This window comes from Myripristis murdjan, chromosome 6 (assembly GCF_902150065.1).
Source record: "Myripristis murdjan chromosome 6, fMyrMur1.1, whole genome shotgun sequence".
NCBI classification, from domain to species: Eukaryota; Metazoa; Chordata; class Actinopteri; order Holocentriformes; family Holocentridae; genus Myripristis; species Myripristis murdjan.
Genome location: NC_043985.1, coordinates 14143656 through 14159985, shown reverse-complemented (window position 1 = coordinate 14159985; position 16330 = coordinate 14143656). Strand labels below are relative to the sequence as shown.

The following is a 16330-nucleotide window of genomic DNA, read 5'->3' as shown; positions in this document are numbered from 1 at the left end:
AGCTGTTCCTATGAGATGAATGGTGAGGTAGCCCTCGAATTTCTGTTATTTTCAGCTCATTATTGTCTCCTTTCATGGTTGTAAAGCCCTTCCAAGCTTATTAGGATGCTTGCCTACCAGTTAATGCGTCCTGTCACTGTGCTGTCAGTTCTGTGACTAATGGCCATCCGTGCTGTCTTCAGCTGCCCTCTTGGTAGCTTCTTAAAGGACAGTGTGGGCACAAGGCACTTCAAGGGAGGAGAGCATTTGATCCAGTGCTTCAGATGGACATCTCCCTCTTTTATCTCTCACTTCATCTGCAGTCTACATCTCTCTCTGATTCATGTCTTCTTCACAAGCACTTTTAATCAACCACACTGAATCACACAGACGGACGTATTGTATCGATGGTGTTCTTTAAGGACAAGGAGAAAGAGATAAAGATTTTTATGGTCGGCGTTAATGATGCAATTTAGATTTGTGACTCCTACACACTCTGCAAAATATCCTGGAGGGATATGTTGACGAGAACCATCAGAGAGCTCCGGTGCATTACACCTACACTGTAAATTGATGTTTTATTGCAAGGAAAACTCTCATTTTCTCAAGTCATGATCATTTACCAGCTCTCTTCTTCTTCAGAAGTGTTCCTCTCATAAAGCAGAGTGATCTAAAAGAAGGGGCGCATACTGTTTAGTGAAATTGTGCCTTTTCATCAATCATATTTTTTTTTCCCCCTCAATGAAATGCTGAATGGGCTTTCACAGCCTTTTTACTGTAAGTTTAAATTTCTACTTCTCTGGTGCAGAAATGTTTCTTTGTAGTTCCGCGACTTTTTGAGGCTAATGTAACGTTAATCGGAGGAGAAAAAAGAACGAAGAGGAAAAGTGAGGGGAGGAGAGGGGGAAAGGAATGAGAAAGACGAAAGAAGAAAGGACAGGATATTTAATAACTGGATGATAGCACATTAGAAGTGAGAGAAGAAGAAGTGGGAGAGAGAAAGATAGGGAACCTAAAGAGAGGGGAGGAGGAATAAGAAGTAGAGAACGCAAGAGACAGGAAGGGAAGGGAATGAGGGAGAGGGGGAGGAGAGGATGGCCAGTGATTTTATGAGGTACTTTGAAGGCTGTGAGAGGAGTGTGGAGCCCCGAGGTCATGCTGGCATATCGACTACGACAGAGAGCAGAATGGGGCCAGACAAACAATTTGTTCCCTCAGACCTAATTTACATCGAGGCCATGCTTTAGGTAGCTTGACAGACAGACAGACAGACTGACAAGCGCAAATTCGCAGTAACTGTGACCACTTATGCACATGCATCCACGTGTGCATTCTTTCACACACACACACACACACACACACACACACACAACTTCACAAACACTTGACCCCTGTGGCATATTTCACCCTCCGAGGGCGAAAAATGTGGCCGCTTAAAGGGTGGAGAAAATGTTGTGAACTGACCAACTGACTGAGTGACAAAGTGAGCTGGTGGTCGCAGCTAACAAACGGACAGACAGACAGGACAGACAGACAGGAAGAAGACAAATATCAGACAGGACGGCATACAGAAGGTCAGGCAAATATTCTAACAGTCAACCAAACAGATACAGGTGGAAAGAGACAGACAGGCTAAGTATGCCCAGTCAAACAGGATGGACGGAGTCACTTATGTATGTAGACAAAGAGGAAAAACATCCAATTTGGGCGCTATTGCACTGAATAAAAAATAATTAATATATGTTAATACATGTTGATGCTGTGCTGCGCTGCACTTCCTATATGGAAATCTGTCATAAGAACATACAGTATGTGCCCCATAAAAAAGAAATATTGTCATATATGTTACATCTATAGGCATACATGAACCAAACAAATATGTGGGTATCTGTCGGTATGGTGATATATGTATAGCCCATATTGTGTAGGTTGAACTTTGTGTGTCACTTATATATGTGCATGTATGAAAACAACAGGGAAGACACATGTAATATATGATAGACATATGCCCATATATGAAAATGTGGCAAATTCTAATTATGTTTCATGAGAAATATGTGTATTCTGTATGCATTGTAAATAGTGAATGCCGTGGTATGAAACATAGTGGTTATATAATGGCAGGCAAGAAAAAACATCACAGCCTCATCACAGTTGAAATCTCCCTTGAGCACCTCCCACCCTGCACTCAGACACAGGTATTGAATATTTAAAACCATCATAATTTTTTGCCCCTTGACAGCTCCCATGATGCATCACTCCAACTCTCTCTCTCCCTCTCCCTCTCCTTCACCCTCTCCCTCTCCCTCTCCCTCTCCTTCACCCTCTCTCTATCTCTCTCTCGCTCTCCCCTCTCTCTCCTGTCTGTCTCTTTTACTCCACGATTACCCACAAGGCCCGGGGGCCTGTGACTGTTTAAGCTCAAGCGGCTTGTTTAAGCACAATGATTATGTATTCATTATTTATTTAGAGACGGCCTTACAAAGCACTCACTCCATCACCCGTAATTAGTGTGTCTTAATTAGGCCTTGGTAATGGCCAGTGCTGTCGTTTAGCTGAGCGCAACCTGCTGCTTCTGGCTAAATGACACATCTCCCAGGGATTGCAAACTACAGTAGCTGCTGCAGAGCACTGAACTCGCCTGAGCACTGGACAACTGTAAAGCTACAACAGTGGGAGGAATTATACAGGTAAGCTGAGACACACTCGACGCAAACTGTATGAGCTTGCAGCTACCCATCGTATGCGTGTCGTGAACAAGGCTTGTATCCAATTTGCTGTTATTACTCATCCACTCTCCCCACTTAGAATTTTAAAAGGCCAGGGCTCAGAGATATGGATTTGTGTTTCATTGTGTCTGTTTCATCTTCAGAAACCTAATTTGCAACCCAGTTTGCCCTGGGGTTCATAATGACTGATCGATCAGTTCAGTGCGCTCTGTCTCACTGAGGACTGAGGCTCATTGACAGTCACTCCATTACACTTTACTTTACATCTCAACAGCAGGGATCCACAATCCATTCCATACCTTATCACCACGTCTTGTACATGCCAATAAAAGGTTTGTACACCCAGCTGACTTCAAGGTAGCGCCGCCTTTCCACACCCCGGTTGTAAATGTGATCTGACATTGCCAAGAACGATACATGTTAAAATCCGCTTGATGCAAAATGGCAACTGAGGTAGACAAGCAGGAGGAAAAGTCATATTGGGAATGGGATTAAGAGGTGTCTCTGAATAACTCCCCCTGGAGCCTATCAAGGATTATCTTGTAGTTGTCTACAGAAATGGAAATCAGCTTGAATTAGGCTATTGTATGGAACACATACATGCGGCAGCAGTTACTAGTTCAGTACTGAGTAAAGTAAGGCAGCAGACTTCATGCCAGCCTTCAGGGCTCACTGTCCGTCAAAGTAAGCATGGAAGGAAGGAAGGAAGGAAGAAAGGAAGGAGGGAAGGGTGCAAGGAACTGTCAGACAGTGAGGGAGAAGTGAGGATGAGGGTGGAAGGGAGGGTGGGAGTACAGCAAAGAGGGAATGATAGACTAAACTCTGAACTGCGTCTGTTTCAGCTCAAAGAGAGACAGAGCGAGCTGGAGGGATGAGGAAAGGTGAGGGCACAAGGGCATCCCTGTTTTTGCCTCGGCTCAGAGACAGGCAGATAGACAGGCTGAGCAAAAAAAAAAAAAAAAAAAAAAAGCAAGACATGGAGAGGTGAAACAAAAGAGGAGAAAGGCAGAGTGTGTGTTGAGCGCAGACCAGCATCAGCCCAGAGGGGTGCAGGAAGAAGACCATCCGCCTGTTCCTCGCTCCATCCCTGGGGAGCTGCCTTAATAGAGCCCTTGTTTCCAGCTTGTCACTCAGGATAATGAGTGGGATAACTGCGGTTTGTCCCATCAAAACCCCTCCCTTTCCTTTACCTCCTCCTCCTTCATGCTCCTCCTCTTCCTCTGCCTCTGTGCTCTGTTGCACCCCGTCTTTTTCCTCCTCATACACCCCACCCTCCTCGTCGTCCCTCTCTTTCACTGGGTGTGTTTCTCTGTCAGACTCCATGTCTTTCAGTTGGCAAGGTAACTCCAGAATAACAGCGCTCTTCAATGGCTTTGACCTCTATAAGAGATAGAGACAGAAAGCCAGTTTTCATTTTGCTCATCGTGTTGTTTATTTTCCGAGAAGAGAGAGAGAAAAATGTGATAGCAAGTGAGGATTGTGTGCCGTGCAGAACTAAGCTTCAACAAAAGAAAAAAGCTTCATGATGCAACAGGACAGAAGCTCCCAGGCAGCAGCTCTATCTTTAGTCTTTGTCATTGACTGTTTAATTGAAATGATTGCCCATTATGTTTTGCACAGGATGATAAAAGAAGAGGCAAACACTTTGCAAGTTGCATTTTATCCTTCCTGTGCATCATACATTCATTCAAGTCAAGTCAAAGTCCAAGGTGTGACAATAATGAGCTTCAATAGATTGCCCTTAGAGACTCCAGTGCTTTCAGAGATGATTTGACAAAAGCTCAGCAGCTTTGTGCAATAATTGTAGCTGACAGGTTCAGCTCAGATAAAAGAAAAAAATAAAGATAAGTGTTTTGTTAGAGTTGCAGCCCTATGTTGCTATAGCCAGATGGTCAAGCTTATGAAACATTTGAATAAAACAGGCTAAAAATAGCTCATTTGTATATTTTCAGGCCTCTTTCACTGCTGGCATTTGTTATAAATAGTAACTGACTGCTCACTTGTACTTTGAAGAATTTCCGACAGCCTTTCTGGAGAGAAGCCGATGATTTAAACAAATTCAGCTTGATTTTTTTTTTTTTTTTTTTTTTTTTTACTGGCAGTGGACTGCATGCAGCGTTTCTCTTTCAAAGACCTGTGTGCTTTTATCACACTGAAATTCACAGGCAACAAAGAGCATTGGATATTTCTCTTCACAAGTGGGGAGAATTTATGTTAATTTTCAAAGATGAGCTAGTCATACTATTTGCTGTAACCTCATGCTTTTTAAACAAGTGTCCTTTTCACGCAGTATTGCCATCCTAAGGAGAGAAAATGAGGTGCTCTGCTCTCGCCCAACTCGTGTAATTAGTGAAATTTGAGTTGTCGCTTTAAAGTCTCCCACTGAAAACCACACTGCAACATTAACAGAAAGTATCGTGGTGATAGCCTGTGTGGAAAATGTGAAAAGGAAGAGAGATAGCTTCTCCTCACTTATTCCTACGTAAACCTGCGGGTGACTCAGACAAATACGGGTAATTCTTAAATAGATAAGGCCCTAATCTGCGGGACATTTGATCAATGGTTAATCTGCTGGTGAAATTCTATTAAAAGGCTGAGGGCTCATTAGCCAATAGATCTTAATCCTATTACTGCCTAGGCGGTTGGAGACCATGAGCCAGTCTGGCTGTCGCTCTATGGGGGATCCTATTGCAGGCAGTCATGGAGAAGGTCAGACGAGGCACACCGCCATTTTCATAATGAGAGCGTGGCATCATGCATCACGCACAATCATAAAGAGGCCATCACCGGCTATGCAGATGCATTTAATCACGCCAAATGTCTGGGTATGTTTTGCCCTACTGTGTAATCACAAGCTTTAGCTCCTCTCTTGTGTGGCCCTGGTCCCTGGTATAATTAAATGGTTGTTGAAAATCTCAGAATGTTCTGTTTTCTCCATGTGTTTAAGTGCTGTCGCTGATTATGATACTGGATTTGTTCTAGGTGAATTTCCGTAGGAAACAGGGATGGAGACAGGGATGATTGTTGAAATGAATGGGTTGAAAGTTGGCATACTGTGAAGAGAGCGAGATAAGAGAAAGGAAGATAGAGAAAGGAAGATAAGAGAAAAAAAAGATGAGATTGATATTAGTAGAAGCAAAAAAATCAGAGGTATACAGCCTGAATTCTGTATTAAAAACAGGAGCTGAATGAGGAAGCAGAGTCAAGGATATTATGGCTGGGCCACTGCAAAATGGGTTTTTGTGCAAACAAACATTAGCTCCATCTATTGACAGCCACCCACAGGCTGTGTTGTAAAGCGTGCTCACTGCCTTTTGATGAGCTTTGCACTTTGGCTCATGGGAAACCACAACAAATACAAATACAACAAATACAGTGACACAAATAAGAGCGTATGTGTGCTCGTTTGTGTGTGCACATAAGCATGCATTGTATGTGTGTACCTGCATGTGTGTTGCAGGGTTAGAGGATTTCACTGTCATTTCAAATTACACAACAGGTATGTTCCTGGCTTGTAAGAATGCTTGTTAAAATAGATAACATTTACTCGTGCCCTTTCATGACTTTTTTTTTCTTTTTCTTTTTTTTTTTGGTAAATACATCCTTCTCTGGCTATGCAAGTGTGTTTGATCAATAAACCCTATGGACGAGATCCCCTCAAATGCTGGACACGTTGTAATATCAATTATGAATCAGTCAATGCTACCAGGCAAGAAGTTCAATAGCCCAGTCACTGTGTAGTGCACATTCTGAAACCGACATGTGTAATTGATACAGATGCATATGAATGTCCTCTTCTCTTCTCTTCTCTTCTCTTCTCTTCTCTTCTCTTCTCTTCTCTTCTCTTCTCTTCTCTTCTCTTCCTTTTTTCTATGCCCCACTCTCACCCCACCCCCACCCCTGTCTCTAGATATTGATGAGTGTTCAGATGGCTTTGTTGAATGTGACAGCAAATCCACTTGTGTCAACCTGCCTGGCTGGTACCACTGCGAGTGTCGTGATGGCTACCATGACAATGGCTTGTTCTCAGCCAATGGGGAGTCATGTGTAGGTGAGTAGGCCTGTCTGTCTCTCTACAGTGCTATTAAAAGCATAATAAAGAAAAAAAAAATACCTCTGAGATTTTATGATTTTGTTACTAAGGGGGAGTAAGCATGTAGTCAACATATTGTGTAATTGGCCACTGCATGTATATATTTATCTCCAGCTGTGCATTCATATATGATATAGACTCAATAGACACAAGCATGTGGTGAATACATCATCTTTTGATTAGCCCAAACATTGTTGAAATATGCAAGTCTTCCCCTATTGGAAATTCTGCAACTTTTGTTTCATAAGATGTTTTTCATGCTTGTGTAAGTAATGGTATGATTGGATATGTCATTACTGGTGTGTTTTCCTCTCAAAATGTCAGTTTGCTTTTTGCAGCCTGTTCAGTTTCTGGAACATTCTCTCTGATATAGCCTGTCAGGAGAAGTGTCACCTGTCAAAATGGAAACCCTCAATCTACTGTAGCAGCGAAGCCTTGCCTGTAACAATAGTGCTAGCTCTGCTCTGCTCGCCGACCCCATCTTGGCTGTCAGCTGGAGTAGTGAGAGGCAGAAAAAAGCACATTAAAGGCACTCTCAGAAAAACCTGTCGGCGTTTCACCAAGCAAAGTTATAATTTGACCAAAAGTAGGTTTCTGGGTTACATTTGAATTGTACATCATACTGTATGGCGCCCTCAGAATTTGATAAATGTTGAAGAGGTGGCTTACAGTTGCATATTTGGATTTTACTGATGCTCTCATGTGGAGCGACGTACAATGAGTGAGCAGGTAGCAGGTTGGAGTCTTGCTCAAGGACACGCAGCTGTTCATGAGATTGAACGTCCAACCTTTCACCATCATTTACTAATAGATTTCTGACCTGGAACATGAGATTTAAAATAAATAAATATATATAAATATAAATAATAAATAAATAAATAAATAAATAAAAGTTTTCAATGATTCTCTGGGTGACAAAGACTTTAAATTTCCTGCCTATCCATTCGATTTTACTGAAAGATATAAACCTTAAAGACAAAATGAAATTGTTTTTCATTGTATCGGTTTCAATTAAGTATAAAAATGCCTTTTTTTATGAGAAAGTGCTGTTCCTGGAAGCTGAGTCTAACTGTACGTGTGGTAGCACTTGAGTGGAATTTACTGTTAACATCATAAATATTTACCTGCAACTTGTACAGAAAAAAAATGGGATCATTGATTGGGGAAAAATTTGACACTTCTGGGAGGGGATGACGATCACTGGTGCAACCATTACGACATCCTGTTACCAAAGCAGATAGTATCCATCATGCTTTGTTTTCATTTTAGGAACACACTAATCCACCCTGCCGCGAGCCAAGCATAAACCATGTGACCTGTGTCGAGCATATGTGTGATGTCATCTCTTTTTGCTCACCGCAGATATTAATGAATGCAAGACGGGGAGGAACACCTGTGCCAACGACACAGTGTGCTTCAACCTGGAGGGGGGCTATGACTGCCGGTGCCCCCATGGGCGCAACTGCACCGGTGACTGTATCCATGACAACAAGGTCAAGCACAGTGGGCAGATCTGGGTGCTGGACAGCGATAGGTGCTCCGTCTGCTCCTGCCAGGTGAGAGACACAGGGAGACAGACAGAGGGAGAGAGAGAGAGAGGGAGAGAGAGAGAGAGAAAGAGAGAGAGAGAGAGAGAGAGAGAGAGAGAGAGAGAAAGAGATGAATAGGATGACACAGAAAGACAGCTAAAGCAAATGTGCCCAGAGATAGCTGACTAGTTAAAGGACCATACCGCTGTTTTTGCATGTTTTAGCCAATTTACAATAATTCACACATATTACATCCCTATTTTTGAGTGACAAGACACCTGGAAACAGTTGGTGTAGAAAACTCATTCCGTCACCCCAAACAAACACATTTTCTCGCCATGATGATCAGGTCACGGACCAGTCATGCTTTGTAATTCAGCATTTCACTCAACCTAATGCCAAGTGTCTGGCACTGGTGGAAGGTGATTATAGTGGATTAGTGTCGGTAGTGAATGATCAAGCAGTAAATTATTCATTTGATTACAAAAGACCAGGGTAGAAATTGCGCCCTAATTAAATGAGTCATTTTAATTGATTTTAGAGATTGAAGAGCTGCCTGTCAAAATTAGTTGCATTGAGCGGTTGAGGGAGCAGAGGAGTAAACATGTTATTGTTTTGGATGGGGGCATGTGCAGCTGGATATTATGGCGAGAGCCGTTACTAAGTGACAGGAGAAGCCAAGGTCAAGCGTCAGAGAAGCAGCAACTGGGCTGTGTGCAGACCAGCACTGTACTGTGTGCAAACAGGCCATTGTGTTTGGTTTGGATCACCAAATAGGTGGGGTTTACTGTGTCATCAACTCAACTCAGGCAGGGCTGCCAATATAAAAAATGTTTATTAAGTTAAATGTCAAATACATCTGTGATTGTCAAAATATCAAATATTTGCCTAGGAAATATTTGCTCTGCTTAATCTGTATGTACAGTAGGATGCACCATCTTTTGGGGGAATAAATTGTTAATCTTTTTTCCTCAATTTAAAGTGGTAACACCCTGTATGGGTGAGAGACTTCAGTTGTGAAAGTCATGAAACGGATTCAAAGTACGTGGAATGCACCTTAAAGGAAAATTCCAGCCTAAAACATTTGAACACTCTTTAAAAATCTGTGTTTCTGGTGCTGTTTTGTTTTACTTTTGTTATTTTGCTGCTAACTGGTTCATATTTCTGCAGCCACTGACAATGGTATTTACTTGGAAAAAAAGGTCTACTCAATCTTAAACACTTCTTTCTCACATTAAGCTGCTCTGTAGCTGCAGCTGCTCCGTGTATGCATCATGTTTGGCCAGTTGATCAGCAGGAAAACAGAATTACACCATAAAACAATGTAACAGCGCTAGCAACACAATTCTAAGCCACTAATTCCTGTTTTAAAAGAACATAAATGTGTTTTAGGCTGGAAGTTTCCTGTTACTCACTGTGCCACCAGAATTGCCCGGTAGAAGTCGTTTAATGCTATAGTGATGGACCTAAATTAATAAAAATGTGTGTGTGTTAATATAGTATATCTCTTTTGGAGTGTTTTCTCAACACTGGATCATAAAACCATAAAAATTGGACACAATCACATCAGACTGATTGCAAAAAAAATATTCATGCTCATGTATGTGTTTGTGCTGTGTGCTCAGGCTGGCCAAGTGATGTGTCGTAGAATGGTGTGTGATTGCGACAACCCCAACGCCGACCTGTTCTGCTGTCCCGAATGCGACCCTCGGCTGAGCAGCCAGTGTCTCCACCAGAACGGCCTGTTCACCTATGGCAGCGGGGACACCTGGGTGGAGAACTGCCAGCAGTGCCAGTGTCTGGTGAGTATAGAGGAGGTTTCAGTTGAATCAGAGATTAAAAAAAAAGCCAAATTTGTGTGCATTCCTGTGCCAAAATACAAATATTCTTGTCTCCATATAAATGCCCATAAATGACGGAGATGTCCTCGGGAAAGAAAGTTTTTGGCGGAAAGTAGGGAAGAGAGGGGAATGATTAAGAGCTGAAGAGGAAGGTTGCAGAGAGGAGAACGTGGAGTTCAGTTTTTGATTCATGGCAGGAGAAAGGGAAGTGATTGGTGAGATTTTAAAAATTCAGAGAACCCACGGCGCTGTTGTCTGCTCTGTGAAATGTGTTGTGATGGAATTATAGGTATTATTGAAGGATAAGTTCAAGGTTAAGAAGAAAGCAGGTAAAGACGTGTGTTTGGTGCATCTGTGTGTGCATGTACGTGTGATCTTAGAACGAAGTGAATAGTTTATATTTGTGTAGAAAGGTGTGTGTGTGTGTGTGTGTGTGTGTTTCTGATTGAGACTTACATGCAAGCAAACAAATCCTGCTTCTCATACAAAAACAATGATATTGTTGTCAGGCCTCCCGAGTCTTCCGCAGTGAGATATATGCATTGTTTTCTTTGCTTTCACGTCATGTGCTGCGTTGACCTTTTCCAAGGTTTCCGCACCCCTGCTGTTCAACAGCAGGAAGGCATTTCATGAGCGTCTCCTACTAAATCTGACACAAACAATGCGTTGTTATACCTGCAAACTGCTTCTCAGACACCGCTCACCACATAGCCGCATGTTTACAAAATGCAAATGTCATGCTTTACATTCTCCCCCATGGTGTCACTCATATTTAGATGCAACATTTAGCAACACCGGCGTCACTCCTTTCTGTTCAGTGACTCACAAATCATCTTCAGAGTGGGTCTCACACAGGCATGTCCTTTCTCTTGGGTGGAGGGGTAGTACATTTTTTTCATGTACAACAGGCATACTTGTAGCCAATATAAGTTGGCTTCCATCTCACAGATCCACGGTCTGAGAAGCAGGAGCAAGGCCATCCCCCACCCCACTAGTATTATGCGCCCTGAAGCCTGAACCTGAGGGCTGTTTTTTGGATTCTTACAGCAGGCCATTACAGGACGGCTGGAAAATCACTGTTTGGCTGAGAGGCAGCAGGGAAGCGCAGTTGACTGAAAATGGCCTTGCTCTGCTTCACTCTTGCTGAGGCTGTACTCCCTGTAAGCACTTATACAGTCTACGTTGACACAAACACATTGGAGAAGAAAGACATGCTTGTCACAGCAGCAAGGCATGCACGCAGGCGCACACACATTCGCGTATATGCATACACATGTAGGCACATGTGCATTATGTGTGTATGTACTCAGAGTTTGAGAATGTAAGCTCCCCTTTCATTGTAGTATCATTTTTACATCCACACACATGAGCGCACTAAGATGAACACACACATACACACTCGCAAACGGCCAACAGCCAAACAGTACAAAGAGCAGCGCTTGAAAGGGCGGGGGAGAATGGTGCTGTGCGATACCGTACAGGGGCTCCGGTAGCGTGACAGGGACGTGAAATGAACCTTGAATGCTTCTACACTTAGCAGAGCCACGGCTGTACAGGCTCAGTGGGGGCCTTAAAATACACAGTGACAGGCGACGAAGGGGCAAAACGCTCTCTCAGGACCGAGATGGGAATCATTCTCAGCTGCAGATGCAATCATTTGAAATCAAGAATCTGGCCTTTGCAGAATTTGCACACATGGGCCACTTGTGATATGACATCTTGTTAAATCTCCATTGGATCAAAGGAGCGGTGCCTTCCTTAGCCTCAGGCTTTTCTTTAAGTCTTGGTATACAGTTTAGAATAAGGAACATGGCTGTTTGAACTGGAGGCTGGCTATGTCACAGGCTAATTTTCCAGCAAAGATGAGGTGAATGAATATCGCTCGTTTTAATCCCTTGTGGGCATTTTGAAACTAATACACAGATGCCTTACACAAGCCTCAGCCTGATATGCAGTAGCAGAGAGATTAAACATCGCTCAGAGACATTGAAAACTGGATGCAAAGCCAGATACAAAGAAATGAAAGAGCGGCGATTTTAGAAGTTTGATCAAGTTTCAGTACCACACTTTTCTGTGTAGACTGGAAGTCAAAGATTGTTGTAAACCACATTCTCTTTTGTGATCATAACCCACATCTGCATAGGGTGTCAAAGATGACAGCGTGCCTTATTGCTGTATGGTACAGATACCCGAGGCTACATTCAATCCCTCCCTCTGGCTATGGGCAAAGAGTGCCACTCTGGGGATTTCCCACTTCAAATGTTTACACACTACGCAAAGGCAGGGAGTGGGCATTAGCACGGCATGAGCCTGTATTTTATAGCCTGCCTAATTTACTACAACTTTTCAGAAATGCTGAGCCAGACAATTTTCAGTGATATTGAATATTCCCAGTGGGAGACTTGCATCAAGCCGTATTCTTGCAAGGTTTTGTATGTTTGTGTGTGTGTGCGTGTGTGTGTGCGTGTGTGTATCTGCTTGTGAGTGTCCACATGTAGTATGTGTGTATGCACAAGCTCACATTTCATTTCCAAAGAGGGTCCAAAGCAGAGAAGCTGAGGGGTGAAAATGTAAGCAGAAATGGGTCAGGCAGAATGGCACAGCCCAGCCAGGATCTATAAAGTTGGCCAAAATATATGACCCGTTTTCTCAAGCCAATTGAAAATGGCAGCAGGAGAAATCCAATAGGGCTTTCTCTGCTGAAAGTTTTGCTGTGAGATTAATATGGGAACAACAATGAGAGAGGGAGACTAGAACAAGTCAATTAAGAAGCTGGAACATTTACCTCTACAACTGGAAAAAAAATGCTGACTGAGGTGCAAGAATGCTCTGCTCATCTATATTTCCTAGGTACCTTTTTTTTCATCAAGTGGTGATGAGACAATCCCTCTAGCATGCAAATTCACAGCGTCAAGAGAAATATGTGTTTTTGCCTGAATAACTAAAGAATGGAAAATGCAACTGTGCATTTGCAGGGATGCCAGGTTATTGTTTTGAAGGTGACATTTTCTTTCTTTGTCTATCTATCTATCTATCTATCTATCTATCTATCTATCTATCTATATGTCTGTCTATCTATTCTCCTTCCTCTCTCTCTCTCTCTCTGTCTCTCTGTCTCTCTCTCTCTCTCTCCCTCTCTCCATGCAGCAAGGGCAGGTGGACTGCTGGCCTCTGTCCTGCCCGCCTGTGGACTGTGAGTTTACGGTGGTGCCGGAGGGCGAGTGCTGTGCCCACTGTGTCACTGACCCCTGCCAAGCTGACACCATCCGCAACGATATCACCAAGACGTGCACGGACGAGCACAGCATCCCCCGCTTTAGCGGCTCCTCCTGGGTTAAACATGGCACCGAGTGCACCCTGTGCCAGTGCAAGGTAAGGCATCGACCCTGCCGGCATCATAGGAGCACCAAGTTCTAATTCTCTTGAAAAAAGTGGTTGAACATTGAGTGCTTTGTGCTTTAGTAAGTCATAGACAGTACACTGAGGTCCAGAGTGCTTTGCAAGGGCTATTGTCACATTTGTCATGCCTCAGGACCATATTTCCTAAGTGTTTGCAGTGGCTTTATTGCAGTTGGAAGCCTAAAAGTGCTGATTCAGATCAACTAACTTGTGTGCACAAGGGGAAATGGGGTAGACACCTGGCAGGAGACATTAACTGTGTTTAACCAAATTAGTATCACTCCCATTGATTTGCTGGAACCAACACAGTATTAAAAGCCTAGAGGAAGCGCATCCTAAGTTCTCACCCTGAGAAAGCCATAACTTCTGTGTTTTTTGTTCCAAGGCACCACAGGCAGAGAGAGAATAGTACATAAGAGAAAGAATGAAAGTGAAAAAAAGACTGTTATTGATTGCCATGTCATATTCATTTTTTATTAGAAATAATCATTTTAACACTGTAATAAACTAAAAAAAAATGAAGTGTAACCTTGGCTTTGAGGAGTCATGCTATTCTTTTGGCCCTTGGCTCTGCTACAGTGAAGATATCACAGTCTGCTCTTTCCCAGCACGTTATTAGAATGACTTGCCATTCGTGTTCCACCTGGTACTGTAGATAATATGCACAGTAAGTGCTTATGTTGTGCCTCAGGTGTTCTAAGTGGAAAATTGCAACTAACTTAGTTTGCATAAGTGGGTTAATAAATCAGGCACTACACTGGAGAAAGCTGCACTCCCTAATTTTGTGCACATGGTAGTAAATAGCACGCCTTTTAAGACTGTATTTATTAAACATTTAGGAGTGCAAAAGAGTTTTCATCTTATTCACTAAGAAATTTATAAGAAGTTGTGGCACAAAGGAATCCCTTGAAAAGGACAGTGAGCAAGCAAATAGCCCCTTCATTACCAATTGCAAGTGTAAATTGCATACTTCAGCTTTAGGACTAATCACCCTTGCACCCTAAAGTGCCCTTTATAATTGGATCATTCTTTGATCTGGTCTGACTTTCTAGGAGGAAACTCAGACCTCTCCCTTTCATGCCTCACTTGACAATAATGTCCAGAGCTTTAAGAAATGAGCCACTCTGAATCTTTGTATTGCCACACCTACATGTCATTTACATATTCATGAACATGACAAAAGAACCTTTGTCTTTGGACCAGCGCTATTAGACATGCTCACTCACCACTCACCACACAGTCAGTGAAAAGCATGGTGTTGTGATTTGGTCATTCTGATGATCTAAGACCTGCTCTTCCCCTGCAAGTCTTTAGTGAATCTGGGCATGTTTATCCGCCCGTCAAGTCTGAAACCAAAGTTACGCTGCAGACATTACAATTTGTATTCTCAGTAGATTATGGTCTTGGATCAGTTGGTACCAAAATGATGCCTGATGTGATTCTAAATGTCAAACTGAGTCTGTGCTACACTGCACCAAAACATTTAACTAACATCTGAAGAGCCTCAAAAAGTTTGCCTGAGGTTGAAATGTGACAACGATCCATTCATACTTTTTTCTGTTTTTTTTTTTTTTTTCTTCCCTCTCAATTCCAGAATGGACACATCTGTTGCTCAGTGGACCCCATGTGCCTTTAGTCCCGGCAGATCTGAAGGCACCTGTACAGTGTTCTCCATGTAAAAAATAACACCACTCTACGTCTTTTCACTGTCCTCCTCACAGACTGGGGTCAAATAGTATTAGCATTTTTAGCATTTGTTATAGTCTGCTATGAGTACCAGATGGATGGGGATTACTCATCAGGATAATTCAAACAGTGTCACATTGTCAATCACAGAAAAATCGTGTGTCCTGTGTGGTCAACCCCACCCATCTGTTACCCCAAGCAGGCTAAAACAAGCACTAAGAGTTATTTGCAAATACTGTGACTCATGTCTGCCTCCTCAACTCCTCTTTATACCAAATGCGAACATATACCAAACAGACCATGGACTACAGTTTCCACAAACCCACTCTTTGTTCAGCTTCACCAATCAGAGTGAACCTTTAAGGATCACCGTTCCCCACTCCAAATCATTGCTACATGAATCTGTAAGATATTACTATTACTGGCATGACTGTGCTTGATGTCCAAACATTTTTGCTGATTTCTAATCTCTTAATGATGATACCCTAGATAGAGTAAGGCCGTTAGCATAAGTTTCCGTTGCCACATTTACAAGAGTCGTCTATATTATGTGGTGCTTTGTAGCATTTTGTTCCAATTCTCTTTTCTGTAATTTATTTCCAAGCTTGTTATTGTGTAATGGTGAAATAAAGTATTTCCATTTACATTAAATACATGTTGTAGTCTGTCTTTGGGTTTGGTGCTCCAGTATTATTTACCCATATTCATTATGCCTGTAGACAATTATGTCATTATCTGAATATTTGGTTTAAAAATCCCAGACCTATAAAATGAACCATTCACATATTATCAAAACCCCTTCATTCATCTCTGTGCATGTAGAGAATAAATTCCCAAAATGCTTACATAAAGGAGAAAATGTGTTTTTTCATTATCCCTGAAATATAAAGTATCCAGCTTATCACAACCAAGGGCTAAGTATTCTTTAAGAAAATGACATTTTCTTTTACTGTTCTTTTACTTTAGTGGCAACATGTGTCAGCTTTGTTAACTAATGGATATATGTTATTTCAATCTTCTTTCTTCATTTTTTTTTTTTTTTTTTTTGTCACACCAGTCTGTGTAAGTGAGGAA

General features: G+C 42.3%; 1 protein-coding gene across 1 annotated transcript in view; it reads left to right on the top strand.

The window, feature by feature from the left end:
* The window catches only part of nell2a (neural EGFL like 2a), a 71551-nt gene extending 55647 nt beyond the window's left edge, over positions 1–15904 (top strand). Inside the window, exons 16-20 of the mRNA XM_030054184.1 lie at positions 6619–6759; positions 8164–8357; positions 9956–10132; positions 13319–13543; positions 15165–15904. Coding sequence (XP_029910044.1) covers positions 6619–6759; positions 8164–8357; positions 9956–10132; positions 13319–13543; positions 15165–15206 — 779 coding nt within the window. The 3' untranslated portion in view covers positions 15207–15904. The remainder of the gene's footprint in view (positions 1–6618; positions 6760–8163; positions 8358–9955; positions 10133–13318; positions 13544–15164) is intronic.
* Positions 15905–16330: the final 426 nt, after the last annotated feature.